Raw genomic sequence first — 27033 nt, forward strand, 5'->3', positions numbered from 1 at the left:
TCACACTTTAAAAACTTTATTTATATAAAAAAATCATTTTGTTTTAAAAGCGTTACAAGAGTGTGCACAGGAATCAGACAAGGAACGGCTTGGCGCTTCCCCCTCCCCACCTCCTTGGGCCCCCTCCCCACCAGGGCCAAGGAGGAGAGAAGGGGGATGCTGTTTTTTTGGTTCATTTGGAATTAAAAATTAAAAAAGGAATTAGTGTTTTACATATTTAAAGGAAAAGAGAAGAGTTAGATCCCAGAACAAAACCCAACTGAGCTGAGGTGGGGCTGGAAGCAGGGCAGGCCCAGCCAGAGCTGGGGGGGAAGTGGGGCAGGGGCAAGGCACCAGCTCTGCCCCTGCCACCTCCCCGTGCCCCAAGAGCCCACCCTGGGGCAGCCCCGGGCTGGGAGGGCTCCTGCTCCAGTTTGTAGCCTCCCACAGAGACTTCCAGTTGCACAGGGAGCCCCAGGGCTCCCTAAAAGATCACATCACATGGATGTGCCCCAGCACCACAGCCAGAGGAGGAGGAGGAGGAGCACATCCCAACTCCCGTGGCAGCCCAGGCCAGGATGCAGATGAGCACCCCGCACCCTCTCAGCGAGGGCAGGGGGGGTGGGCTCCCCCCAGAAGAGGCTCCCAGCCCCACTGCAGACAGGTAAGGCTCCCAGCGGGGAAGGGAAGAGCTCAGCCCGGCCAGAAGGCCAGGAAACTCCCCTTTCCCGGGGAAGCAGCTGGACAGTACGATTCAAAGAGCTATTTCACAGTGGCAAAAGAAAGGCACGTGTCAAGATAAAGTCAGCGGGGCAGCGCCAGGGGATCCCAGCTCCAGGTGCCCGGCACAGTGCGCCCCGAGCCGCCTGCCCTCCCCAAAACCCTGCCGGCATCTCCTCCCTCCCTGGGGGCCCTGGCCCATGCCCCAGCATTGACCTCCTTCCTCACAGAAGGATCCTCCTCACACAGGCACTGGGTGGGAGCCAGGGCCCCATCCAGACCCCTCTGCAGGATCCAGAGCTGGATCTCCCTTCCCATGCCCCCAAAGCCTCATCTAGAGCAAAGCAAGAGACATTATTGCTGGTTTTCCTTCCCCTGGCCCCTGTGCCTCCAGCCCCTGGACCCTGGTCCTGCAGCCCCCTCAGGGAGGAGGGATGCTCCTGCTGTCCCCATGGCGCTGGTTGAAGAGTGATCCCACACGAAAAAATATATCCTATAGGCAACAAAACCAAACCAAAAACAAGGCGGCGGTGAGTGAGGTCCCAGTCCTTGTCCCTGCAAGATGCCTCGGAGCAGGGGGAAGGCGTGGGAGAGAAGGCAGCTCCTGGTCAAGGCAGAGATCCGAGTCCTTGTGCAGCATCCACGCCGGCTGATCCGGCAGAGTCAGGCAGGAAGGTTTTACTCTCAGGAGGAAGGAGGTGGTGGAGGACGGGAGGAGGAGTTCTCAGTGGTGGTGTCCCAGAACAGGGAGGTGCAGTGGCCCGGAGGAGACCGAGTGGCCCGGGCTGCCCTGGGGACCCGGCCCAGGCGTTTGGCTGGATGGTTGGCACAGAGAGTCCAGCAAAATTCCAACAATAAGACAAGGTAAAAGTCGGTCCATTCCATCATGAAGAGTTATATATTTATATATATAATATATTATCAACCCAAATGGAACAGAGGCAGGGAGGCCAGCTAGATCTTCTGCTGTAGAGAGATAGAGAGGGACAAGTGTTAAGGCTGGAGTAGGAGTGAGGGCGGAGGCAGGATCACAGCACCAGTGATTGCAGCAGCAGTGATTGGAGCAGGATTTGGCTGGCCAAGCACCCCTAAGAGCACAGCAGGATCTGTCACCACTGTCAGATTGGGCAGGACACTGTGGGACATACCAACTCGGGGGAGGGCACAGCAGCATCTTCCTCCTCCTCCTCCTGCTCTACCTCAGGCTGCGACTCCTGCCCCTCCTCCTGCTGCAGACACATGCGGTTAGTAGGGGCCATGGCATGGGGGGTGTTAGTTGTGGGAGCCCAGCTCTCCCCTCCTCTGGCAGACAGGACAGTGATGTGGCATTTCCTGCACCCATCCATCCCACAGTTCCCGAGTTAAAGAGGGCTGCTCACCATCAGCGGCGCTGCCTTCACCGGATCCATCTCCCCGAGGTCACCGGATCGGTCCAGTGTCCTGCTGTGGTCCCTCTCGTTGAGTGTGGAATAGTTGTCTGGAGCAGGAGAGGGGACACTCAGTCAGTCGTGTCACCTCCACAGGGGGCTGCACCATCCCTGCAGGAGATGCGCACTCTGCCCTGCTCCCCCCATACCGAGAGGGAGTCCCTCTCCTACCTGGTCCCATGTTGCTCATCTGGATCTCCTCCCGGGAGGATTTCTTGTCTACAAGCACAGGAGAGCACATCAGGAACAGTTCCTGCAGCAGGAGCTGCAGAGGAACTGCTCCCTGCCCCAGCTGGGGGAGCCTAGGCCCAGCTGCAGGTCTGTGACCCAAGGACCTACAGTGCCAGCCCCAAGAAGCCATCTAAGGCCCAAACTGCTGGCCAGAAAAGCCACCCAAGGCCCATACTAATCATACTAACGGCCCTGTGTGAGCAGCCGAGGCTGCCAGGGAAGCCACAGCTGAAGAGCAAGGGAGAGGACAACCAGCTGCCCCACAAGGCAGAGGGATGATGGCAGGCACTGGTGCTGAAGGCAAGCACATACCTGTTTTTTGGTTCCTGTCGATGAGAGGCAAGGTGCTGTCATCAAAGGAGTTGCCTCCCTGGGTCCGAGAGGCATTGCTCAGGTTCACCTACAGCAACAGACAGTGCTGTAGATCACTCAGATCCTGGGGCCAGAGGTTCCTTCCTCATCAGGACATTCGAGCCCTCCAGCACCAGCACAAACCCTGGAACCCTCCCACAGCCCTTGAGTAAGAGGCCCAAAGTAACCAGAAGGTGCTGAAGCCCCCCACTGCACCCCCAACAGAGTGGGGGGGGCCTGCCTGGACTGGGGCTGTGCCTGGCCCTCCAGCAGCAAGGGCAATCCCTGCTTTTGGGAAGGAAACTGAGCCTGGGAGAACCCTGTTCTTCAACACTGCCACAGCAGCACTTAGAGTGACAAAATCCCTGCCTCATGCTCATGTGGGACACAGGACACGACACTTCACAGAGTGCTCCTAGCAGAGACTTCCTGCTTGCCAGTGGCTGAAAAACAGCACAGGGACACCTCCGTGCTGCCCAGTGCCACCAGCAAGATGAAGAGCCACCGGCCAGTACTGCCAAGCTCCAAGAACACCCTTCTCCCTACTGCAGGATCCCACCTACCACCCTGGCCACCACAGGGCATCCCCACACCTGGAAATCTGACTTCTTCCAGCCTTCCTTCTCAAGGGGCTTCCGCAGCTCCTTATAGCCCCAGACTGTCTGCAAAACAAGAGCGGCTGCCCGGACTTCTCTCTCTGAGCGGTTCCTAGGAAGAGGTGAAGGAAGAGATGTTTGGAAACCCAGAGAAAGTGAGGCCCCTTTCCACCCCTGGCATCATCCTTTGAGCAGAGCTTACCCAGATTTGTTGATCAGCACAAGCTTCTCAATCCCCTGTGTTTCCCGGAGCTTTTTGGCCGCCTCGAGGTTGTCCACGATCACTTCATTGATGGTGTTGAGGATTGACACCACTGTGTCCTCAGAGAGGTTTTTGGCAGGGCTCTGCTGGCCTCCAGGCAGGTTCTTCACCAGGTTGGGGATGGCATGTTTGCCTGGGAAGGATAAAGAGCTGGGCGTGAGCAAGCAGGGAACAGGTCTGAAGGGAAAACCACTGACAGGGGGCCCGTTTTGCTGTTCTCTCTCTGCGGAGCTCAGCACTCTGCTCTGGGTGAGGGCAGCAGAGAGAGGCTGGGCTGATGCTGTGCCCATACATTCCCCAGGAGCCAAGAGGAGGAGGAGGAAGCTCCTGCCCAGCCTGCATGGATACGGGGAGCGTGCCATCCTCACCGATGAGCTCCTTGTTGCGCAGGTCCACGGCCAGGTTGCGCAGGGCGCCAGACGCCGCTTTCACCACGCGCTCGCTGTCGTGGGCCAGGAGGTCGGCGATGGCGGAGAGCCCCTTCTCCTGGCGCAGGGCTGAGCGGATGTACCGGCCATACTGCAGGGAGACACAGGGCCACCGTGTCACCTGGGGCTGGGGACACCGCTGCCAGCCCCACCGCGGCGTTCCCAGCTCCCCTTCCCTGTCCCAGCTCCGCGGGCACTCACCGTCCAGCTGCCAGCGCACAGGTTCTGGATGGCTCCTGCTGAAGCCTCCAGGATGGCGGGAGTCTTGCTTTCCTTCAGGAGGGAGATGTATATCCGCACCACTTCTGGCTGGAAGAGGAGCTCGTAGCCTGCCAGGAGGACATGGGTAGGGAGGCTTTATCCAGAGGGCTCTGCTAGTGTCTGCCTAATCCAAAGGGGCACTGCTGGGCAGACGAAGCTGGAAGCTTCTACCCAGGCTCCTAGGGGGTGGGATCCTTGGCACAGAGAGGGCCAGGCTGCCCCAGGGTACCAGAAACCTCAGCCACTGCTTGGTCAGGGGCTGTAATTCACATGCTGTGAGACACTTGTCCCCCCAGAGACTTCTGGGAATGACCCTTCCTCATCCTCATGGCTGGGGAACAATTTAAGACAGAGATTTTAGCTTTAACTCATGCCTGCTCTTCATGTCCAGGAGTGAAGAGCAGGCACAAAGACAACTGTGCTGGCAGGTCTGAGATCACCACAGAGGGCTGTGCCACTGTGCTGTCCCTCAGCCCCGGGGGCAGTATTTCCCTCTGGAGCCTGTCCTGAGCCTGCTGACCTCATCCATGCACAAGATTTTCACAAGTGCTGGCAGAGCTCATGTTAACAGGGCTTTGGGCATTCCTGCTCCAAACCCTACTTCTGCCCACTGGAGAGGCTCACTTGCTCACATCCCCGGCTGCTGTAGCAAAAGCTGCCCTGACACCCAAGTCCTGCATAATCACTCAAGGAGCATACCTTTGGCTGGAGTTGTTCTTTTGGGAAAATCCACTGTGTCGGCACCAGGGTCTTCTGGGAGCTTTTTACCTTCAAAGGGCAAGTGGAGAGGTGTGAGACTCCTCCCCACCTGCCTCGGCCCAACAGCTCTTTGCCACTTGCAGGAGCAAGCCCAGAGGCGAGCTGAAGCCAAGCGACCAGTGTGTGGCAGGAGGGGACACTGGGGACATTAGCCACACTGCAGGCAGAATGTGCCCAGAGAGCTGCAGAAAGCACCCAATTAAACCATGGAAAAAGTAAAACCAAGAGCGCACTCACCTCTGGAGAACCACTCGTCTATTGGTGAGGCGGAGAGAAGGACAGGAGAGAGGTAAGGCAGGAGGAGAGAAGCACCGACAGCGTCATGGGGCAGATCATTTGACAAGAAAGCAAAGGGAAGGGGAAGGGACAACACAGGAGAAAAGGGAGGGCGTGGAATTAGTGGACATGTACCCGTCACCATCCCGCCACCACAGACACCCACCACAGCTTGAGTCAAACGCTTTGGGCAAGCCAAGCAACAGCTCCCAGAGCCAGGGAAGCAGGGATCACTGCACCTCCAGAGAAAGCTCCCCTTCAGGCTTCACATGAAATGCCCGTGTACAAGCACAAAGGCCCCAGACCACCCTCAACACCTGTCTCTGCTCCCCTCCCTCCCCTCCCTGCTGCTGGCACACGAACCTTTGCCCTTCTTAGCCCCGAAGCAGCTGGCATTGTGGGGCCCAGCATTGTTGGCAGGGACAAGGGGCGTCTCCTGGTAGCGCTCGGCGTGGGGGATCTCACGGTGCACTTGGTAGGACAGGTTCCTCAGCAGGCACACACAGTTCTCCACCAGCTGGGGAGAGAACCAGAGTGCCCGAATCAGAGACAGGGAGCAGCACTCCAGGTCTGTGAGCGAGGGCCTGGCCCAGCCTTCAGCCCAAGGAAAATTCAAGCCAAGACCTTATCCAGGCTGATCAGGAAGCCCTGAGTCAGGTGACAGTGGTGTGGGGATGAGTGACACAATCAGGCCCCTGTTGGAGGGCCAACATTCCAACCCCAACGGCAGGCTGAGTGCCAGACACCTCCTGGTCCAAGAGTGCCAGGTGCACCCCACGCAGGCTCTCCCTTTCCCAACACCAATCCTGCTGAGGTACCTTGCTGTCCGAGTCCTTCTGTCCAATCTCAGACTGCACAATGTAGATCAGGGCGTCCACCAACCCATCACATTCCCGCAGCTTCCGACGGGCCTCGCTCCGCTCCGAGCTCACGTTCCTGGCAGGCAGAAGAGAGCCCTCATGGGAGAGACAGCTGAGGGCAGGCAAGGGACAGCCCACACCCCACACAGCTCAAGAGAAAACAGCTCCTGTATGTAGCTCCCCTCACTGAGGGTACATGCCCCTAAACTCAAGGCCTGCACCACCACCAGCAGCTGTCTTACGAGAGCAGCTGCTCCACAGTCCCCTGCAAGTGCCAGAACAGCCCAGAAGGAGTGCTGCAGCCCAAAGCCAGGCCAGTGCTCTGCCAGACCCATACCTAAGGCAGCCAGCGGTGTTGGTGAGCACCGACTCCCACTCTATATGGCGGGGTTTGGAATCCTCGTTGGGCTCCCGCTCCCAGCCGGAGCGGGGAATGACCACCTCATCGGTCAGGGCATGCAGTGCGTGATCCACGATGGCCATCTTGATGGAGTCGTGCGAGGACAGGTTCCACAGCGTCCCTGCAAGGCCACAAGTGGAAGGTGAGCACTTGGCCCCCGACCACAGACCCCACCCCAGGTGCCAGCCTGCGCCGCCCTCCCTGGAGCCACTACCTGTGATGACCTCGGTGAGGTCCATGTCGTGGGCCTTGCGCAGCAGGCGCACCAGCGCGGGCACCCCGTCGCAGTTCTTGATGGCGATCTTGTTGTCCTGGTCCTTGCCGAAGGAGATGTTCTTGAGAGCCCCACAGGCACCGTAGTGCACCTCCTTCTTGGGGTGGTCCAGCAGCCCCACGAGCACGGGGATGCCCTTCAGCCGCCGCACCTCCGTCTTCACCTTGTCGTTGCGGTAGCACAGGTGCTGCAGGTAGGCGGCCGCGTTGGACTTGACGGCATCCAGGCGGAAGCTCAGCATGGCGATGACCTCCGGCAGCTCCGGCTGGCGCCAGTTCCCCGGGGCCGGGCCCCCTTTCCGCAGGCTGTCCAGGCTGGCCAGGCTGCCCCGCTCGTGCTGCGCCAGCGGGGCCCAGTAGTACCGGTCAGGGGCCACCTCATCCACCAGCATGTCTTCATAACTCCTAGGAGAGAGGGCAGAGGGCGTCTGAGCACAGTCCTGGAGCTGGGGGAGGCAGTGCCCCTTCCAGCCCACCAGAAGGGATGGAGCTGGATCTTGGTCTCTGACCCCTGCACAAGCAGGAGTCAGTGCTGGGGCACAGGCAAGAGCCAGCCCCACAGGCAAGGTGTGCTGCTGCCTCAGGAACAGGCCCAGTTGGGCACCAAGAGCCACACAGGCTCCAGGTATCAACCTCTCCGGGCAGGCCAGGGAAGAGCCATGGTGGTCCCAGACCCTGCCCTAGTCAGGAACAGTTTATCCAGGGACTGGCAGCACTGGGAATGAGCCCAAACAAGCACACAGAAGTTTAAAGTGTAACTACTGCCCTGCATGCCAAAGTAACATTTCCCGCCCCCAGAACATACACCTCTCAAATCCCAGATTCTCCCATTTTTGCAGTCACTGGCACTATAATCCTTCCCCCACCCAGGCAGAGGAATCCAGTAGATTTCCAGCAGAAAGGGATGGGAGGGGACAGCTCGGTCATCCCTGCTGTGCCAGGGCACGGAGGACATTTAGGCAAGACCCAAGGAGAGGCTTGTACCCCCACTCCAGCTCACACCTGCTGCAGGAGCTGCTCATGTACCTCTGGAGCTCCTGGATCAGGCACAGGCAGCTCCTGTCCCTGAGTATCCTGCCAAGGATGGTGGCATGGTCCTGCTGCTGCCATCACTTCCCTTCCTACAGCCTCTGGTACAGGACTTGCCCAAGCCACCAGCTTTAGAGTCACTTCCACAGTCACACCACCCCGGGCACTGTGGCACAGCCATGGTGTGCCAGCAGGCTGCCAGGCTGGCTTCCAGAGGTCCCAGTGGGGACATGACCCATGCCTGGCTGCTCAGAGGAGTAGCAGCACGAGGCTGGAGCGAGACACAGCCACCAACACCTTCCAACACAACTGGCAGCTGATCCCACTCCTGTGCCAAAACTTGCGCTCCCCAAAAGGAGCTCCCGGTCCACTGCAGTGCTGGATCCCACCCTGCAATTGTGCAGGATCCCCTCCAGGCAAGATGGGGCAGGCAGGGAATGGGAAGGACCCTCTTCCCTGCTGAGGGGGAGCTCTGACAGAGCCCCAGAGCAGGGGCTGTTGCTTGCTGCAGCCGGTGGCAGCCAGCACGCACAGCGTCCTGGGCTGGAGGCGCTCCCTGGGCTCCGCGTGCCTGGCGAGCTGCCTCCCCAGAGGAAGTCGTTAACAGCCAGGCTCCTGCTCAAGACAAACATCTCTGAGGCAGGGGGGACGCTGCTCTCCCTGTTCCCATTCCTGTGAGCTGGGCAGCCAGTGTGGACAGTAACTGAGAAGGTGGGGGACAAGCCAAGTTCAACAGCACATGGATTCCACAGATTGCTGTGATCTTTATCACTCTGCCCGGGGAGAAGGAGAGCTGGCTCAGGGGCCCCCCAACCCATCTTTCATAAACTGAGCCATTCCTGCAACTCCAACAGAGCTGACCTTCTCCCTCTCTGTGACCCACATACCCTAGTCTCCCACCTGGCTGCAGTTCCTGCACTTGACTCCTGTAACCTCCTTCCTCCAGGACCTGGAGGAGCAGGAGCACAGACACCTTCCTGAGCAGCAGAGAGGGCTCATGGTCTCAAAGGCCACCCAGGACACAGCCCAGGGGAAGTACACAAGCCAGAGTTTCTGTCTGGACAAGCAGCCAGGGGTTACTTGTGTAACCCCTTCCGCCCAACGTGCTCTCTGATGGCCATGTGCTCAGAACTGCCAACTCTGGCTTGTCCTGGGCTGCCCAAGGAGGAGAGGCCTGGAGCAGCCCTGCCTGCCCTCCTCCAGCCAGCACAAGTTGCACAAAGCGAGGAGGCCGAGCAAATCCATCTGGGTGAGCAACTGCCCCGACTGGTTCACCACAGCCCAGAGCACTTGTGCTGGCACCAGCCACAAGGACAGACAAAGCTGCTCCTTCAGTCCCTCCAGCAGCTAGCATGGATTTATAGCATGCACCTGGATCAGGCAGATCTCTACAGGGGCTGGCAAGAGCCTCCTTTCCCCAGGTCTCTCCCTGTTGCCTTTGTTTTATGTCCCAGAATCTTAGGTCATCTGTGCTAAGCCTTACCTGTCTGCCTGGGCCCTCTCTGGGGCACTCAGGAGGTGCTGGCACAGTCCCTTCTCCATCTCCAGGACACTGTCTCAGCCCCTTGCTCCATGCCACCTCACCACCCCCAGCACCTGCCCAAAGCCCTGCTGACAGCCCAGCCAGAAGCCAAGCAGGAAGCAGTGCTTGTGCAGGGACAGCTGGCACAAGAGACCAACGGGCAGGAGTCACGGCCTCAGGCAGGTGACATCCTGAATGCCTGGCAGGGCAGGAAGGACCACCAGGATCCTGCTCTGGCCTCTGAAGGCAGCACAGCCCAGCAAGCTGGAGGAGCAGCCATCACCACATTCACACAAGGGGGAGAAGCTGCTGCTGCCAAACAGGTTGAGCAGCTTCTCCCGCCCTGCCCTGCAGCAGGGTCGGGCTGTGCAGGAACTGAGCCCTGCTCACCCCAGCCTGGGCTAAGCTCCCCTTCCCGGGGCTGCTCTTGGCTTAGGGAGAGCACAATCATGGGACTGCAGCTGCTCCCGACACACAACCCACACAGGCACGGCTCCCAGAGGAATGTGCCACACTGGGCACACACAGCCCTGGTGGCTCAGAGAGAAGGGCCTGGAGCTACATCCAGCTGCCCACTGGAACTCCTGGCTGCAGGACGACCGGCTCAATTAGCACCCAGGTCTAACCACCAATTAAGCAGACAATTAGAAGCGGATGCAAGTTTTCTCCTGTGTGAGCCTCGTCTGACTCAGCTCACAGTGCTGTGTCCATGATCCTCCTTCCTCCAAGAATAGTAAAGTTCAAGCACCCCAGAGACTCCTGCCACGTACCTGAGCCTCCGCCGAGCATCAGACGGGGTGCCTGCCCTCCTGGCAGTGCCATAGTCAGACATGAGCCCGTAGTCCACATCTTCGAAGCCCACGCTGCGCTGGTCATCCTCCAGGCCGTAGGGCTCGGGGTGGAAGTGGTTGAGGTCCATGTTGCTGCCCCCGACACGCACCTGGGGCTGGGGGCCGTAGATGTCCTGGCGGCTGGGGGCGCGGTAGGCGTCCATGGAGGGGCGGTAGCGCTCGTCGATGCGGGTGACGCGGGACAGGCTGCCGTAGCTGTGGTCGCTGCCCGGGTAGCCATCCTCGTAGGGGCGGCCGTAGCCGTCGGGGTAGTGGTAGTTGCGAGGGAGGGTGGCCGTGCCTGCCTGGCCCAGGTAGCTGCCGGGGCCCCCGTTGCCGTTCTTGCGGAAGTTCCTGTCCATGGTCTGGACGTAGTTGCTGGTGACGGGGGACGTTTCCAAAGGCAGCCCGTCGGGCCCCACCGGCACCTGCTGCACCGTCCGGGTGGTCACGGTCTTCACCACCTTCTTGACCTGGAAGGGGTGACACACGTGCAAGGCATGCTCACATCAGGAAACCCACCACGTCCCTGTGTTCCTAAATTCCCCTGCCAGCCCCGCATTTTACTTCAGGTACATTTCCCACCCTGTTTCAGCTCCTGGCAGAGCACCCAGCCACCAGGGTCCCTCACCATGCCCTGTCCCTCCATGGTGTCCCCAGGCCCATACCGTGGTCTCTGTACGCCGAGTTGTCCCATCATCTGATGTCTCCACAGACACGACCGACATGGCCCCTTCCGGGTCCTCCTCCATGGTGTACGTCTCCTCCACAATCTGGCCTGGGTCCTGCATCCTGGGGATTGTGCTGTACAAGAGGTGGCTGTGGTCCTGAGGGGAGAAGCAACAGGCAGTCAGGTCCTGTCACCAATCTGGGCCTTCCTGGTGTCAGCTGGATGAGAGATCTTTCTTCACAGGCAGCCCTGATACCTTTTGGAAAAAGGTACCTTCAAGCCAGGGTGGCCACACGAGGAGCCCAAATCACCCTCTCCCAGGTGGAATAGGGACACTGGGGCACTGTCCAGCACCTTCCCACAGCAAGCAGGCTGCCCACAGCCAGAGGGCTGAGCTCCCCCTACCTGTGGCCCGTTGAGCTTCAGATCTGAATATTTCTGCCTTTCCAGGTCAGCATCGCCCAGGAAACGTCCGTTCTGAAACACAGCAGGGCAGCAGGCCCATTACTACACTGATCTCCATCCTCACTTCTCTGCAGGGCTGAGCAGCCCATCTCATGCATCTGACAGACACCCACCATGCACCCCACAGGACCCCCAGCAGAGGAACAGCCTCCTCAGGGGTCTGTGCCACATGCAGCAAATCTCCTCTAGGTCAGCCTGGACAAGAGTCGGAAGCCCAACAAACCAGCTCTCCCACACGCTCCTGATGGAATGGCCACAACCCTTCCCTGCTCCTGGCAGGGCCCTGGACACCTTCCACAGCTCCTGACACAGGATGCACCAGTGACCCCAGAGGCCCCCACCGGCCTGAGAGAACCACATGGTGAGCAATCACAGAGTGGTGCTGTTTGACACTTGAACTCTGTCCACCCTGCCCTGCCCCACAGATCCCTCCTGGCACCACCACCTTCCACAGCCAGAAAGGCACCTGGCTCCTGCACACCACCATGCACCAGCCCTCCAAACACCCCTCTCCAAGACTGAGCCTGAGAAAGGGAGGAGACGCCTCAAGCCAAGGCAGATGAAACCACATTTCCAGCCCTGTAGAGAAGATCTCTCCCCACCCTGGTTTGGCCATGTGGGGACAGAGAGAATCCAGGCATTTGCCCTTTGTCACACACAGAGGGAGACGCACACCCCAGCCTCAGTATTTCAGCTGTCCTCCAGCAGCCGAGAGGGATGGGAAGCAAAGATGCCCTGGAACTGAGCACAGCCAACCTCTGACCTTCCCAAAACCAGAGCAGAGCCAACCTGGCAGCAAGACCCTCCAGACTGGCACCTCCTCTCCTGAAACCTCTGTCTGCCTAAGGAGGTCTGCACACCCCCAGACCAACTCCAGTACACACCAGTGCCACGAGAACAGCCGGGCCCTCCTCCACCTCCCGTATCCAAGGAGGGCTCCAGGAGGGGAGGTAGCTCCGGGGCTCCAGGAGCCTGTGCACGCCCCTGTGCCAAGGGGGTGTTTTACCTGGTGCCGCCGGGTGAGCGTGCCGTTGGCCAAGCCCGGGCTGGCGTCCTGTGGGGAGACCCGGACTCGCTCCAGCTGGGCCGAGACATGGCGCCGTTCCTCCTCCAGGGCCCGGGTCAGCTTCTCGAACTGTGCCTCCTGCTCCTTGACAGAGGCAAGGATGCTGGCGGTCGACTCCACCTCCGAGTCGTCCATGGGTGACGGGTGCCCAGGGTGGGCAGGGCGGGGGGCACGGGGAGGCACAAGCAGAGGCGGCTCGGTGTCAATGTGAGGGTGGGAAATATGAGCCAGAAGGGCAGGAGCCCCTCTCTTCACTGCACGTGATTTTGGGGGAGGAAAGGAGGAGAGAAGAGCGGTCAGAAGAGACTGATTTCATTAAGACAGATTTTTCAGAACAGGAAAAAAAAAAAATCTTATGGCATTAACACCCGCTCCCACCCATCACCAGAGAGCTGGCAAGAGGGTCCTGGAGCAGGACTCAGCTGCAAGCTGCCCCAGCATTAAAGCTTGGAAAAGTGGCACTGTGGGAACAGAAGTTCCCCCCAGCACAGCAAACAGCTGGGGCTGAGCCAGGTTTAGAAAAGCTGCTGTGGGCTGAGGGAACACCTCATGGGCAAGGAAAAGCTGTGCGCAGACAGTGCAGGAGGGGAGGGCATGTCCCCAGGGTGGGGCAGGGGACACTCCTGAAGAATGAGAAGTGACCCACATCCTACTGCTTCCTCCAGGGAAGGGCGGAGGGAGAGGGCCATGCTACTTATCTGCTCCCTCCTCCCTAGTATGGTAAGAGATGGGGAGACAACCCTGGCTCCACAACTCCTTCCCTAGCCAGGAATGAATCCTTTAAGGGGATCACATAAGCCTCTTTGACTGCTGCCAAACTCACCACCCCCCAGGGCTCTCCCTCCAAGGATCCTCAGCCCACAGGCCTGGGGATGGGCTTTGGCCTGGACCCCTCCAACACCCCCGCCCAAAGGTGAACAGCAAGTGAGGCATAATCAACATTTTGGTACAGAAAAGCAATTTTCTTCCATACAGACCTGTCAGAGGAGGAAGCTCAGGTTTGATTGGCAAAGGCACGGGACAGCCAGGTCTAGACGCAGAGAGTCATGGGAGAAACAGCCCAGCCACCACAGTGAGGAAGCAGGAGGGAAGAGAGCTGCAGGGACAGCGGGAGCAGGTCAAAATCACACACAAGAAGCCCTAAACAGGAGGTAGGGTGGGCACGGAACTGGGAAACGGGCGCCTCTCTCCCACCCCCTCCCCTCTGAGGGATGGGTCTGGAAGGGCTGGTGGGGTGGCAAACGCAGCCCTGCTCCCACAACAGCCCCCAAGCTCCACGGAGACTCCAGCAGCCCTCACTGCGCCCCGTTCCCACCGACGGAGAAACGGCAGAGGCGGAGAGGAGTGGCCAGGGCTGAGCCTCCACCCCTCCCGCGCAGCCCGGCCGAGTCCCTGCAAGCCCGAGAGGTTTTCCCAAAGCTGTGCAGTCATGGCAGGCAAGTGGGGACTCGCTCGAGCCGGGCAGGCAGCACAGAGGCTGCTTTCCCACGGTCTCCAGCAGCGGCTCTGCCCTCTCCCCTCCCCGGTGCCACCGCCCCAGAGGGCCGATAAGGACGACCCGGCGCTGAGAGCTCACTCAGGCACCATCCCTGCTCCCACCACCTCCTGCAGCCCCTCCTGACCCATCCTGCAGCACCTGCTGGTGCACAGCAGCTCAGTGAAATCTTCTGGTCTGCCAAACCCCTCCCCAGTCCTCCTGTGGCTCTGCTCCCCAAAGCCTCCCTTGCGTCAGCCACGGTGGCACTGCCACCACAGAGCCCGGCCATGCAGGGTGGATGTTTTCCAAGTGCTTTGGAGGGCGCCCACAGCACGTTCCACCATCTGGTCACTGCCACTCTGTCATCTGCCTTCATCAACAAAAAAATCCAGTTGCTCCACTCGTGCCCACGTGGTGCCCAGCAGGAGAAGGAGTGGCGGCACACCCACCCCGGGGAGAACACAGCCCACCACTCTCCAGAGCCCAAGCAAGCTTTTGGAGGCTCCCAAACATTACTCCTGGCTCATGCACGCAGCTTTCCACCCCTCCCACCTTGCAACAGGTACTCCCTGAGGTTTTTCCAACAGATCAGCTCCCCAAGCCTTGTATGGAAATGCAGGGACAGCTATGACCCTTGCTGCTCCCCTGCCCTGTGGATTTGCAGGATTCTCCAAAGGAGAGGGTTGGTACCCCCGTAACAGTGCTGATACATCCCAGCTCTCATCCACAAGTAACATTCCCTATCTCTGGTGGGCTACCACCCACTGTAAGCAGAGGCACAGATCCTCAGCCTTTCCTCAGGACCCCCTAATGGAAAGGGAGAGGATCCTTGCCACATCCCAGTGTTGTCCAGCAGGACACAGAGCAGTCCTACCACCCTAAACACCCTATGCAACTGCAGCATCCAAAATCCCAGCCAGCAGTCCCCCTGGCTTGCTGGGATTTGTTTCCAGAGTGGTATTTCAGCAAACCCTTTAAAAGAGGCAAACTGTGGAGAAGCGATCCTCCACAACACGGCCTTGTCAAAGCAGCTGCACTCCCTGGCCAGCCCTCAACTGTCCCAGTGCAGAAGAGGCAGATTTTTAGGGCACAGGAGGGCAGAGGCTCCCTGAGTGCAAGGAGAGACCTGGCTGGTCTGGTCTCATGAAGAGGATCATGCCTGCAGCAAGTGTAGACTAGCAGGGTCTGGATCTGTGGGAAGCATGGACAGGAGATATGGGAACCCCAAAAGATCCCCTTGGTCCCACACAGCCCACAGGGACACCCCAGCCCCAAATCCCCACCTCTGCACATTCCCTGGGAATGGGGCTGGGAAACATGGACACTAACAATGAAACTTGCAGGGCTGTTAGGGCCCCAGATAAGGGGCCAGAGCAGCTGTGAGGCTGTTTCCTTCCCGTCCCTTCCACAGGGAGTAAACACAACAGCAAGGGAAGGAACAAGACAGGTCCCGCACCCTGTGGCTCCCGTGGATGCTCCAGGAAGGGCCACCTGAGGGTCCCCCAGCAGGATCAGACCGTGTTTAACAGAGAGACTCAGTGCCAGGGGGCTGCACTGCCTACACAGCTGTCATTCCTGCCCTGAGCACAGGACACAGCTCCATGATGGGCAAGAAGTGCCAGCAGAACGGGGTCTCTCCCAGTTTTCCTCCACCACCAGGACAGACCAGCTCTCTCTAGTCTCATTCCAGCCATTGTCTTCATCGATCTGGGATTAAAGACATAATTACAGAGAGGCAGTGCCAGGTCCAGAGAGGTCAGCAAGAGCTGTCTCCTCACACACAGCCAGCACCATCCCAGCTGGAGCACGGCCATTCCCTGGGTTTGGCACACAAACCCCAAACTTGGCCCTACACCTCCCACCAGTGAGGAACCTGCCCCACACTCAGGGATAGGGCCCCTTGACACGTCCCGATGCTGTCCCGGGCTCACAGCAGCCATCTCTGGAATGAGACAGGGAGGGCAGGAAGGGGAGAGCCTCAGCTATGCATCCTGCTCCCTTCCAGCCAGTGAGCTACTCGTGACAGTGCAAAGCCAAGTACACAGGAACCCGCAAGGGTGAAATTCCAGGGATCGCTCTGCGCCCATTCCCCTCCTCCTCCCCCCAGCCTCTGAAGATCCAACTACAGAGCATTCTTCAGAGCCAGACCCTGACCGGCTCTGAGGATGGCTCATGAAAGCCTTTTCATCATGAGAGAGGCACTTGCTGACACACCCGTTACTTAAAAACCCCAGCAAGCCAAAAATATTTCAGCTGGCTCAGTTCAGGGCAAACCAAAAAGCCCAAGGACAGAGCACACCCTGAGCAGCTTCACCCCAGAGGCAGAATCCTCTCTGTCCCCCCAGCAATCAGTAGGAGAGGATCCAGGGAACAATGCAGAGACCTAGGAAGTTTCACACCTCAATCGCCCTGGCTGTATCTCCCAACTTCCTGGCACCAACGCCACCCTGTGCTGTGCCCACAGGTCCCAAAACCACAGCGGGTCCGCTGGAGAGATGTCACAGTGTCCCCTTGCTGGCCAGGAAGCAGCTGCCAGCCCACCTAACTGTGTGCATGGAACTTCCCCACCACAATTTTCCCATCTGGATAAAGGCTGGGATACAGTCAGACAGGCACCCCAAACCCTGAGCCCTCCACAGCTCTTCTGCTGCAGCCAGCTGTGCCACAGCAGGTTCTCCAGCACAAGTGCCTTCCCACAGAATAAATCCTTTGCCTGGAAAAACAAATTTCCAGGGCCAAACCACAGACATACCCACCTAGAGCTCACCTGCACCCTCCTCTGCCAGAGGATGGAGTCCAGGCCTTGAAGGCTCCCAACCAGGAGTGTTTTTGAAGGCTCCCAACCAGGAGTGTTTTTCTGGAGTCTGCCACAGAAAGATTAACCCCGGGGCCCAGACTGAGCCAGCAGATGGGGAATTGTACTCCACAGGCCAGGGAAAATGGACAAGATCCAGCAGATAAGACCCAGACTGGAAGCCTGACAGGCAGCACCGCTGCAGCACAGGGGGATCGCCGGCACAGTCCTCTACGTGGATTTTTCCAACAACCTGCTCCAGCCCTGCCCCATGCCCTGAGTCCCTGGAGAGCTGTCACCCAAAGGTCTTGGGATCCCTGGGGCTAAGGCTGCTGCCTCAGCACAGAACACTTTGGGCAAAGTCCAACCCAAGCACCTACAAAGTCAGAATCTCCTCTGCCACATCATCCCTGCCCCAGCACCCTGCTAAGGGACACACCAGGTGCTCACGGCCATCGTCCTGCTGCCACCAGGGAGGGGGAACAGAGCTGCATCAGCTCAGTCTGCCACATCCCAGCCCTTCACACAGCTTCACTGCTTGTCTGTGACCCCCAGACACCTGTCCAGCACATGGCAAGGTTTGTCACCATGGCCAGACACCCTTGGCAGCCCCCTACACCACGAAGCACGAGGACAGCCCTTCTCCAGCTGCAGAGCCAGGACAGACACAGCCCCTCATCCAGGCTGGCTGAGCCTCTGTGGGGCTCCTGGGCCAGACCCACCTGCCAGGCTGACAATGAGGGATGCTCTTCCTGAGGAATTCTGCAATACAGTCCCCAGCTCCACTCCGATAACTGGCCTTTCTCTCTCAGCCTGAGGGCCTGAGGAGAGCCAGCAGGCTGCCCACTCTCTGAAAGCTCTCAGCACCAGATCCCATCCGAGAGCGAAAGAGGAAGCAACAAATTCTCCTGGTTCCAGCTGCCTATCATGATGCACTTAGGAAAAACAGAAACTCCATCAATAATTCAGGCCTGCAATTGTCCGAGCGCTTGCAGTGCACTTGCTCTGCACAGGCTCACAGCCCTGCTAATTCACTACAGGCTTCTGGTCAGTCTCAATTACCTAAAAAATAAATGAGCCAGCATCCTTGGCATCTTTCCCCATGCCAAGCACAAGGTCCAAGCTCACACATCAACCCTCAGACTTCAGCCTGGCTGAAGCAGCAGGGCATGGGAGGGGAGACCACAGACTCAGGCTCACCTGCTCCTGTGTCCAGCTCAAAACAACCATGGCCCTCAGGCCACTGGGGGAAGCAGGACAGCTGATGGTGGGCTCTAGATCCCATATCCCTGTGCAGGTGAAGGAGAGTTTTGGCTATTTCTCTCCCAAGCCCAGAGGCAGGAAGGTGCCCACAGCCATCACCTCAGAGCAGCCCACCCTTGAGGGACCCCTGCCCAGGCTGACACATCTTTGCTGCCAGGTTGAGTGAGGCCCCTTGCTCCCACTCCCCAGCCTACCCTGGCCCTGCCAGAGCCTTCATCAGGGGAGAGGTTTCCCCACCTCCTGCCCTTGCCCCCAGGAGGGCTCTTCCTCCTGGCAGGTCACAGAGCACAGTGGACTTCGGGCAGGCTGGCATGTGGCCAGCAGCAGGTTGGACACCGCCTTGGGCGCTGCCTGCTCCGGCCCAGCCACACCTTCCCCGGGGAGCCGTGCCCCAGGTGCCGGTCACGGCAGGAGCCCGGCGGGTGAACACCCAGCAGCGGCGCCGCGGGCAGGGACAGGCACGGAGCCGCTCCTCCTCCGCCCTTCACACCCAACTGGTTGGACTGGCAGCGGGATCGCCACCTGGCCTACCTCACCTGCCGCCCCCAGTGCCAGGGATGGTGGCCACGTAGCCGGGATGGGTTGGGAAAGCCTCCCTTAGGAGAGAGGAGTCACCTGGAGATGCAAGCCAGGCGCAGATCGCACCTTATAAGGGAGCGGGCCGGCAGCCAGGGAGCAGGATGAGGAGGGAGCGATAAGGACAGGGTGGGGCTGCAGGGGAGGAAGCAGGAGCGTGGGTCGTTCCCTGAGCCAGGGCAGGGGGCTGAGAATGGAGATACCCATCGGGTCAGCAGGACGGGTCTGGACACAGCCGATGGTGGTTGTGAAACACAGGCAATCCCCTGGGGAAGGGATCTGTCCCTGGCTGCGCTGAGGTCACCGGAGCGGTGCCACCCCAGCAGGGCGCAGAGTGAGGCAGCCGAGCACGGAGCCGGGCAGGGTCGGCTGTGGAGAGTGGGATTGTTCTGCTGGAATGCCAGCAATCCTGCGGCGGGGCAGCTGTCCCTCCCAGGCACGCTGGGGGCCACTCGCCCCCCTGTGAGCACAGCCCAGGACACAGCATGCCAGGAGCTCCTTCCCTCCAGGAGAGCCGGGAAGCTGCCGACCCTCGGCACCGGCTGGATGGAGCACCATGGAAGGGAGAGGAAGGGAGACGAGCTTCCGTGGGCATTTGCAGGGAGGAGAGGGGCGCAGGAGGGCAGCCAAGCCGCTGGGCTCCAGGCAGAGACTCTGTCCACCCACAGCCCTCAAGCGGGATGGCCACAAGGCCGGAGCCTTCCTGCCAGCAGCATCCTGCTGCATCCCAGTGCCCACGGACACCCCAGCAGCCCTGCTGCCACGGGGCTCTGCTGCGAGGGTCCCCACCCTGGGGACAGTAGCAAGCAGGGTCCCTGCCACCTCTCAGCACCAGCCCCTCGGCTCACACCCCCAGGCCCAGGAGATTCACATGTCGGGAGCCCTGCAGCAGCACAAAGGCGGCTCTCTCCTCGCTGTGGGAATTCGCAGCTGAGCGCTCGGCAGGGACAAAGGGATTTCACAGGCACATCCCCAGCCGGCGGCCGGCCTCCCTCCCCCCGGCGTCCCCGCTTCCTGTCACAGTAGCACCAGACCTCGGGGGCGCAGCAGCAAACAAACACCCAGCGCCGGATTCTGGGAATGGGGCCAGCGCATTCCCGGGGCAGGCCACGCTCCGGCAAGCCAGCGGGCTCCTGCTTCACCCAGCGGCTCCCGGGCAGGGGGAGGCAGCAGCCCCCGGCTCTGCCACCGCGGTCCGAAGCGAGCAGGTGAGCAAGGGGGCACTGCGGGGCAGCCCCGTGCTCCATCCAAGGAACAGCGGCCACCTCGACGGGGGACATGAGCTGTCCCCACGGCCACAAGGCTCAGTGGACACTGGCGCTGAGCTGAAGGTCAACGAGGCCCCCCAGGCTCCAGCCATGCCAATGTCCCTGCCCTTCACCCGTCCCCCCACCCTCTGCCGGGCTCAACTTTCCCATTCAGCTGCCTCTCTCCCGCAGGGAAAACAAACACACCAGAGATAAGGGCCATATTGGCAGAGGCCAGGGAGCAAAGTCCCCTCAGTGAGACACGAGGCTGCCTGCCCAAGCCGAGGGCACGGCAGATGGGGGAAACTGCTCTCTCTAGCTCCCCATCCCAGGGGCACAGGAGCTACTCCAGAGCGCACAAGTGCTGCTGGCTGTGCCCAAGCACAGAGGCTTCAGTCCGGTGGCCAGCATTCCCAGCAGGATTAGGGGCAGCGCCCCTTCAACAGGCCACGGGCACAAGCACCTACAGCCACCTGTGCCAGCCCAGCACCCAGACACATGGATCTGGGACCTTTCTTGGGCATAGAGCCGTTCCCCACAGCCCTCTTCCCAAGGAAGTCACTTGAGATCATTTCCTGTCCTGCACCTGCAGCCCCAAGAACCAGTCCGGACTTCCAGGCCCTGCTCCAACCAGTGGACAAAGGAGCAGGGCCTGGAGGGAGGACAAGGGACTCTCACTGGCACCAGCACAGGACCTGCATCACTGGGGGCAGTCAGCACTATCTACCTTTCCAGCAAGTCACCAAAGAACCGTGACCAGGAGTGGGGAGAAGGGTAGGAGACAGGGCCCCCCAGCCTTTCCAGCAACCTCACCGGGGGTCTCCCCACCCAAAGGGTACCCGGGCACCCCCGAGGCAGACAGGGCACCCTTCCCTCCTGCAGAAGAGACGCCCTCCCCTACCCACACTGAGCAAACAGGTGAAGTAGCATTTGGTGAGGGAGTGGCCAGGAGGGAATTGCCGAGATTAGGACGAGCCGGCCTGAGGGAGCGGCCCAGGAGTGGGACCCCCTGCCCCCCCTTGCCCAGCCAGCCCGGACTCCCCGAGCAGGTAGGGCGGCCGCGGGCTGAGTCAGAGCACAAACCACGCGGGGCTGGGCCAAACTCTCCGGCTCGGCATGACCTCATCAGGTACCCAGCTCCTGCTGGAGAGGGCTCCGAGGGCCCTGCCAAGAGCTGTAATGAATGGGTGAAGGAAAGCCACTGGAGAGGCATCAGGCAGCAGCCAGGGAGTGAATCACGGCTGGAGGTGGGGACAGGGGGTGCTGCAGCAGGGTGACAGCATGTCCCCCAGAGCGCTCCAAGGCCCCACAAGGTGCACACACAGGCTACCAGGAGCCAGTGCTCACACAGAGCAACAAGGGACAAACAGGACAGCAGGCCAGCAGGACTCCATCCTACCCAGCCCCCTGCCCAAACTGTTTGCACCCCCAGCTCTCACTGAGAAGCACCTTCCCAGGCTCCCGTGCGAGCCAAAGGGAAGGAAACCTGCGCTTCCTGGTCCGACGGGAGATGACATCGTGGCTTCCCTTTCCTGCAAGTTTCTAAACACGACGTCCTGCCAAGGGCCACTCCCCACTGCCCCTGGCCTGCATGCAGACGATATGGAACCAGCTGGGAATGCCAGGCATGGGCACCACCACCAGCCCAGCCTCACCAGCTGGGCCAGCCAGGAGACCAGCATGGCTCAACCAGGAGACCAGATGCCTGGCTTCCAGCTTGCTGGAGGCAGTCTGCCTCCAGGGAACACATCTGAGGGTTCCTCACCCACAGAGCTATCACATTCCTGTCCAGGGCTGGGAGCATCCTATGATGAGAGGGTGGAAGATGTTTTCCAACCCCTCAAGGCTCTGGCTTGTGTCTGCCATGCCCCAGAGATGGGTTGGTTATCTGCAGAGCTACAGCAGCACCAACACCACAACCCCAGCACAACAGGTGCCCCCTAAGCCAGCTCCCCAGCCTCCCTCACACCCCTCATCTCCTTCTCTGCACAACTCCCTCAGAGCTCCCTGACACTGCGGGGCTGCCAAGGCTCCTGAAGGCAGGACAGAGCACCTTGGGAAGCCAAGCATGAGTCCCCTCAGAGCTCTCATTGCTGCCAGAGCTTTGCTCTGCAGGCCCATCCACCTGCCCTTCACAGGGCAGCTCCTCTTGCTGCCAAAACGAGAAAGGAGAAGGGAAGTGAGTAGTTTTCCACTGCAGCCAGCTGCTGGGGACAGACCCTGGGCAGAGATCAGGGCAGAGCAGGTGGCTCTGCCACACCAGTGTGCTCTGGAGGTAAAAGCAGGCAAAAAAGAGAGGAGAGAGAGTAAGGATGGCACAAAGCCAACCTGGAGAAGCAGGCCCCCCACATCAGAGAGGATTTCTCCCAGAAACACCCTGGGCTCTCCACCTCCTCCCCCTCAGACCCCAGTGAGCAGGAGGGGGACAACATCTCTCCCCCTGGAGCAAGCCGGCCTGCCCGCAGCCAAGCCAAGCATGGCAAGCAGCAGCCCTGCATGCAGCAACACGCTCACAGGAATGTGTTACTCCACTGGGCAAGGGGCCTGCCAACAGCATGCAAACACCCCCGGTGACCCACCCTTCCAGGTCGGAAAAACTCGTCTTTGCAGTTCCACACACTCCCTCCCACCCACAGCAGATACCCACACGCAGCCCAGCAGCACCGCCTCCCCTTCCCGCCCGGGCCAGGCCCGGGAGCACCGGGAAGCAGCCGAGAGAGCCAGGGGCTCTTCTCGGAACGGACCGGCCCCAGCGCCACACGAGATGGGGCTGAGAGGAAAAGGGATTGTCTGGGGACAGCCAGACGCCTTCCTCCTTCTGCATGGGCGGGAACCAGTTCCCCACATTCATCCAGTCCAAGGCCATCCAACTCACACATGGGGCCACCTTGCTCCCTCCCCCAGGTAGCCTCTCTCCTATGCAGGTGTTTTCACAGCTGTGTGAGACCAGGGGAGAAGAGAGAGCTGCCCTCCCATTGCCCACTCTGGCTGCCTTTTCCCCATGCCTGGTGCCCACAGCCCAGCCCTCGGGCAGAGGCAGGTACAGCGCAGGTGTGCCCAGGAGGGCCAGTGAACTTTGAGCAGCATTTGCTGTGACCAGGGCCAACGCCCAGAGGAACAGGAGCAGTCAGGGCCAGGATGGAGGTACGGGAACAGCTCCTGCCCTCACACACACAGGAGCACAGCACGCCACTGCCACCAACCCCAGCCCATCCAGGGGCATCTCATACAAGCCCTGGAGCTGCAGATGTTTCCAGAGCACCAGCATCCTGGCCAGGCTATACAAGAGCCCTTCCCAGGGCTTGGCCCTTACCCCAATTTGCCTGAACCCGTCCCTGTTTGTGCTGGAAGCTTGGCACACCTGGGCAAGCACCCTACCAAGACTGGTACAACAGCAGAAATTCCCCATCCCATCAGCACAAATATCTGGGCACAGACCTGCTCAAATCAAACTTAGGGTAAGCCTGGCTCAGGTCCTCAGGCCTGCACTGGCACAAGCACTCTTGCAGTGGGTAAGAGCTCTGCAGTGCAAAGTCATCACGGACCTGCAGCGTGAGGTGAGGGACACTGGCACAAGTTCCTGGGCACCCACACTCCTATGAGCACCCCCTGGCAGGGAAGCACTTCTCCCTCAAGGCAGCTGGAGCTGGCATGGAGGGCTGGGCAGCAGGGACCAGTTGTTCCCACCTCAGTCCAAGGTCCGTACTTGGACCCATGGCAGACGTCCCACTGCAACCTCCGACCAGCAGCTGCTCCCAGCAGTTTCCCTCTGCTGGGAAGAGCAGAGGAAAGCAAAGGTGACTGGCACCCTGGTTAAGGGTTGGCACATCCTGGCACCACGCCTGGTAGATTGTGCTCCTTAGTCACTGGTTTGCCCCCACACCCAGCAGAGCCAACTCATCTCACCCCTCCTTGCACAGGCCACCACAAGGAAGGAGTATTTCTCACAGGGAAAAGTTGCTTCCTCCACAGGCAAAGGGAAACAGGAGGATCACACTGCACCCACTGCCACCCCAAAGCCCCCCAACAGGCTGAAGGCACACAAGAGAGCACATTAATCCAGAGGTCAGGCTCCACAGGCAGCAGTCACTGGACAGGGCAGAGGGACAGGCACTCCTGTGCCAAACCAACACCAGCAGCCTTCCTGGAGGGAAGGAAGGCGAATTAGCAACAAGCACAAGACAGGCAGGAGCTGGACAGACTCATCAGCCTGCTGCTGGGGGTTTCCAGCACAAGAACTGGCTCTAAAAAACCATTTCCTCCCCCAAACAGCCTCCTCAGATGATATAAAGCAAAGAAAAGGTTGTGGCCACCTCGGAGAACTCGAGGACTTTGGTCAAGAGCCTGTAAATCCAACTCCTTTCTGACAGCCTAGCGCTGAGGCACATTCCTGAACTCCGTGCCAGAGGACAACCTCCTCTGCTGGCCAAGCCCTGTGTCACACACAGAGGAGTGCCTGAATTGCCCAGGTTCGGCTTTTGTCATCACATCCAGGCAACACCTGCTGTCTTCTATTGCCCCAAAGCAGCTCCGGGTTCCGCTTCTCCCTGTCAGCAAGGCAGGGACAGGACACAGGCACGGTGCTGCAGAGACACGAGTGTTCAGAGCCAGGAGAGCTCTGTACTTCCCTGGAGACAGCATCACCACAGTCTTGAGAAAGGGCTCTGTCCTTGCCAGCAGTAAATGAGAGACAGTTTTGAGGGGTTGTTGGGAAGGGAAACCAAGAGCTTTACCCAGCACTTTCCCCCTTAGGCCACAGACACTGGTAAGCTATTTTGAGAAGCCAACAGCCTTCCAGGCATGATCCAAGCCACACTATTACTTTCTGGGTGTCCTAAAGCCACCTCCACTGCAGATACAATGGGCCAAGGTCTTATCTCCGTGCCAGAGGCTGGAGGAGGGAAGAAATGAGAGGCAATCCAGGGAGAGACGCCGGCTCCACAGTCTGGGCTGGACCATTCATCTGACTCCCAGCCCATCTTTAGGGAAGGGATGGCCTCAAGGGCTCCTCAACCACAACCATCAGGCCCTGACCTCTGTGTCGGAAGGGAGGAGGCTCACCCCTCTGCGGCAGCCCAGGCAAGCCCAGCATGCTCCACTGAGCGAGCGCTTTCATCCTCCCACCGCTTCCAGGAAGGTTCCGCACGAGATTCCAGCAACGCTGCACACGGCGAAGGACAGTAATCTGCCCACTCAAGAGTCCAGCCAAACTCAGCCAAGTGGAAGAGCAGATCCTTAAAAACTGCCTTTGTGCTGTTGACAGAGCACGAGCAAACACCAGCAGGTAAAGAACCTGCCTCAAGAAAGCCCTGGGAGCAGGATGGAGCAGACAAGGTAACCCGGGAGAAGACAACTAATAATTTTCCTGCCTAGGCTCTTGCCACTGACCTGGAGGACACGGCCTCACTCCATTGGCAGGAGCTGCAGCAGAGGCTGGAGCCTGGGAGTCACCAGCCAGCCGCTGACCCCACCTTCCCACAGCCAGGAGAGAGGGCATGGAAGTTGAAACTTCAAACAGAAGCTGTGAGCACGGCTTACAGCAACCCAGCACGCCTGCAAAGCTGAGGACAAGCTCAATTCTCCACACCAAAAGCCTGGACAGCCAATTCCAAAAGCATCTGTGCAGTGCAGGGAGGGCATCAGTGAAACTACAGGGAGCTGCAGTTCAATACCATCACAAGGCTCCACGCACCCAGATGCTTCTCTCTGCCTCACCGGGAGCTGGGTGCCACAACCCTGGGAGAGGAGCCTGCAGCTCCTGCTGGTCACAGGACAGCCCAGGCCCCCAGATAACGCCCTGTGAGCCCCATGGTCACTGGCTCCCTGGAAGGGCAAGGGCACCGAGCCCTTGGAGAGAGAGGGAGGCACTCCAGGAGGTCCACCCCTCTCTCCAACAATCAGAGGAAGCTTTGTTGTCCAGGCTCCCTCGCCCAAAGCCCAGGGCCATAACGGAGGTGCCCCACCTCTCTTCTGCCAGCCCGCGGGTGGCTCGCAGATGCCAGCAGCCCTCATGACTGAGAGGCACCCAAACTTTCTCAGCCCAAGCTAAGTCTCCTCTCTGCAACGCTCCGAGGAGGCACAGGAATGCCCACCGTGCAGGGCAAAGCGATGCCGGGGACGGTCACCGGAGAAGGCACGACGAAGAGCGCTGGGAAGGGGGAGGCAGCCGGGCTGTCGCTAAATGACAGTGTGGCCAAGGGAGACTGAGAACGAACCGGCGGCTGAGCAGACCCCCCGAGGCCGGCTCCGGCACCGTCCTGCCTCCTCGGGAAGCGTGTCGGTGTCGCTTGTAAACTCGGGCGGACGGGCCTGTCGGGCTGTTTTGAAGCTCAGAGCGATTCCATTAGGAGGAGCCGCAGCCCCACCCGCACACTTGACCCCCCCGGGTACACCGGCCCCTTCCCCGGCAGAACAAAGGCGCAGGCGAACGACACACCGGGCGAGGAGCCGCTGCGCACACCGGCAGAGCCGAACCGGGCGGCCGGACGCAGAGTCGGAGAACCGGACCGTGCCCCGGCCGAGACCCCGCGGAGGGACCCAGCCCCGATCCCCGCCCGAGGGCGGGGGGGCCCGCCGGTGCCGGCCGCGGGAAGCTGGCACACGGGCCGCCTTTGTTCCGGGCAGGGCGAGCGGCGGCGGCCCCGGGCGGGGAGCGGGGCGGCCGCCCGGCCCAGCCGCCTTTGTGTCGCTCCCCGCGGGCTCCCGGGCGCCGCCAGCGCCCCCGCCAGGGCCGGGCCCCGCCACCCCACCGGTCCCGCGGGGCGCGGCCGCGCCTGGCACGGGTTCCCGGGCAGGACGGAACTCCCGGGGCCCGGTACCGACCGGCGCCGGCAGGAGAGCGCGGCCGAGCCCCAAGCCGGCCCCGCCGGGCGAGGACCGGCCCGTCCCGCCCCGCCGCCGCGGGGGCGTGCGGCGCCCGGCAGGCGCCGGCCCGCACCGGCTCCGCTCCCTCCCCTCTGCCCCCCGAGCGGCGGCACGGACGCCGCGATCGGGACTCACCGTGGCCGGGCTCCTCGGCGGGCGGGGGGGGGCGGTCCCGCCCCGCGGCGGCGGCACGGCCGCCCGGCCCGCTCCGCTCCGCGGGTCCCGCCGCGGCGGCGAGGCGAGAGGCGAGGCGGGCGCCCGGTGCGGCGGCGGCGCAGGTCAGGCCGGGTCCCGCCTGGCGGCGCGGGGCGGTGTGTGCGGAGCGCGGGGTCGGTCGGGTCCCGCCGTGCGCCCGCGCCGCTCCCGCACCTAAAATGGAAGTTGGTCCGGCGGGCGGGGCGGGGCGG

The 27033-nt window shown here is 60.7% G+C and overlaps 1 protein-coding gene across 6 annotated transcripts; it reads right to left on the minus strand.

Moving 5' to 3' along the window:
• On the minus strand, nt 1-26906 carry CTNND1 (catenin delta 1). Of its 6 annotated transcripts, XM_074543531.1 has the most exons (21): nt 26762-26906; nt 13383-13501; nt 12346-12659; nt 11280-11351; nt 10873-11031; nt 10145-10677; nt 6765-7228; nt 6488-6671; nt 6109-6226; nt 5654-5807; nt 5252-5269; nt 4955-5023; nt 4196-4323; nt 3935-4085; nt 3507-3699; nt 3302-3416; nt 2670-2757; nt 2298-2345; nt 2079-2176; nt 1848-1928; nt 1-1665 (listed from the first exon to the last, which is right to left on the minus strand). In XM_074543531.1, the coding sequence occupies exons 3-21, from the start codon at nt 12538-12540 to the stop codon at nt 1654-1656; spliced, it is 2880 nt and encodes a 959-aa protein (XP_074399632.1). In that variant the 5' UTR covers nt 12541-12659; nt 13383-13501; nt 26762-26906; the 3' UTR covers nt 1-1653. The 6 variants fall into 6 exon arrangements, with proteins under 6 accessions (XP_074399632.1, XP_074399633.1, XP_074399635.1 ...); XM_074543532.1 differs by lacking the exon at nt 5252-5269; XM_074543534.1 differs by lacking the exon at nt 1848-1928 and having other exon boundaries at nt 1-1662.
• Between the last annotated feature and the right edge of the window lie 127 nt (nt 26907-27033).

The sequence above is a fragment of the Zonotrichia albicollis genome, chromosome 6 (genome assembly GCF_047830755.1).
Source record: "Zonotrichia albicollis isolate bZonAlb1 chromosome 6, bZonAlb1.hap1, whole genome shotgun sequence".
Taxonomy (NCBI): Eukaryota; Metazoa; Chordata; class Aves; order Passeriformes; family Passerellidae; genus Zonotrichia; species Zonotrichia albicollis.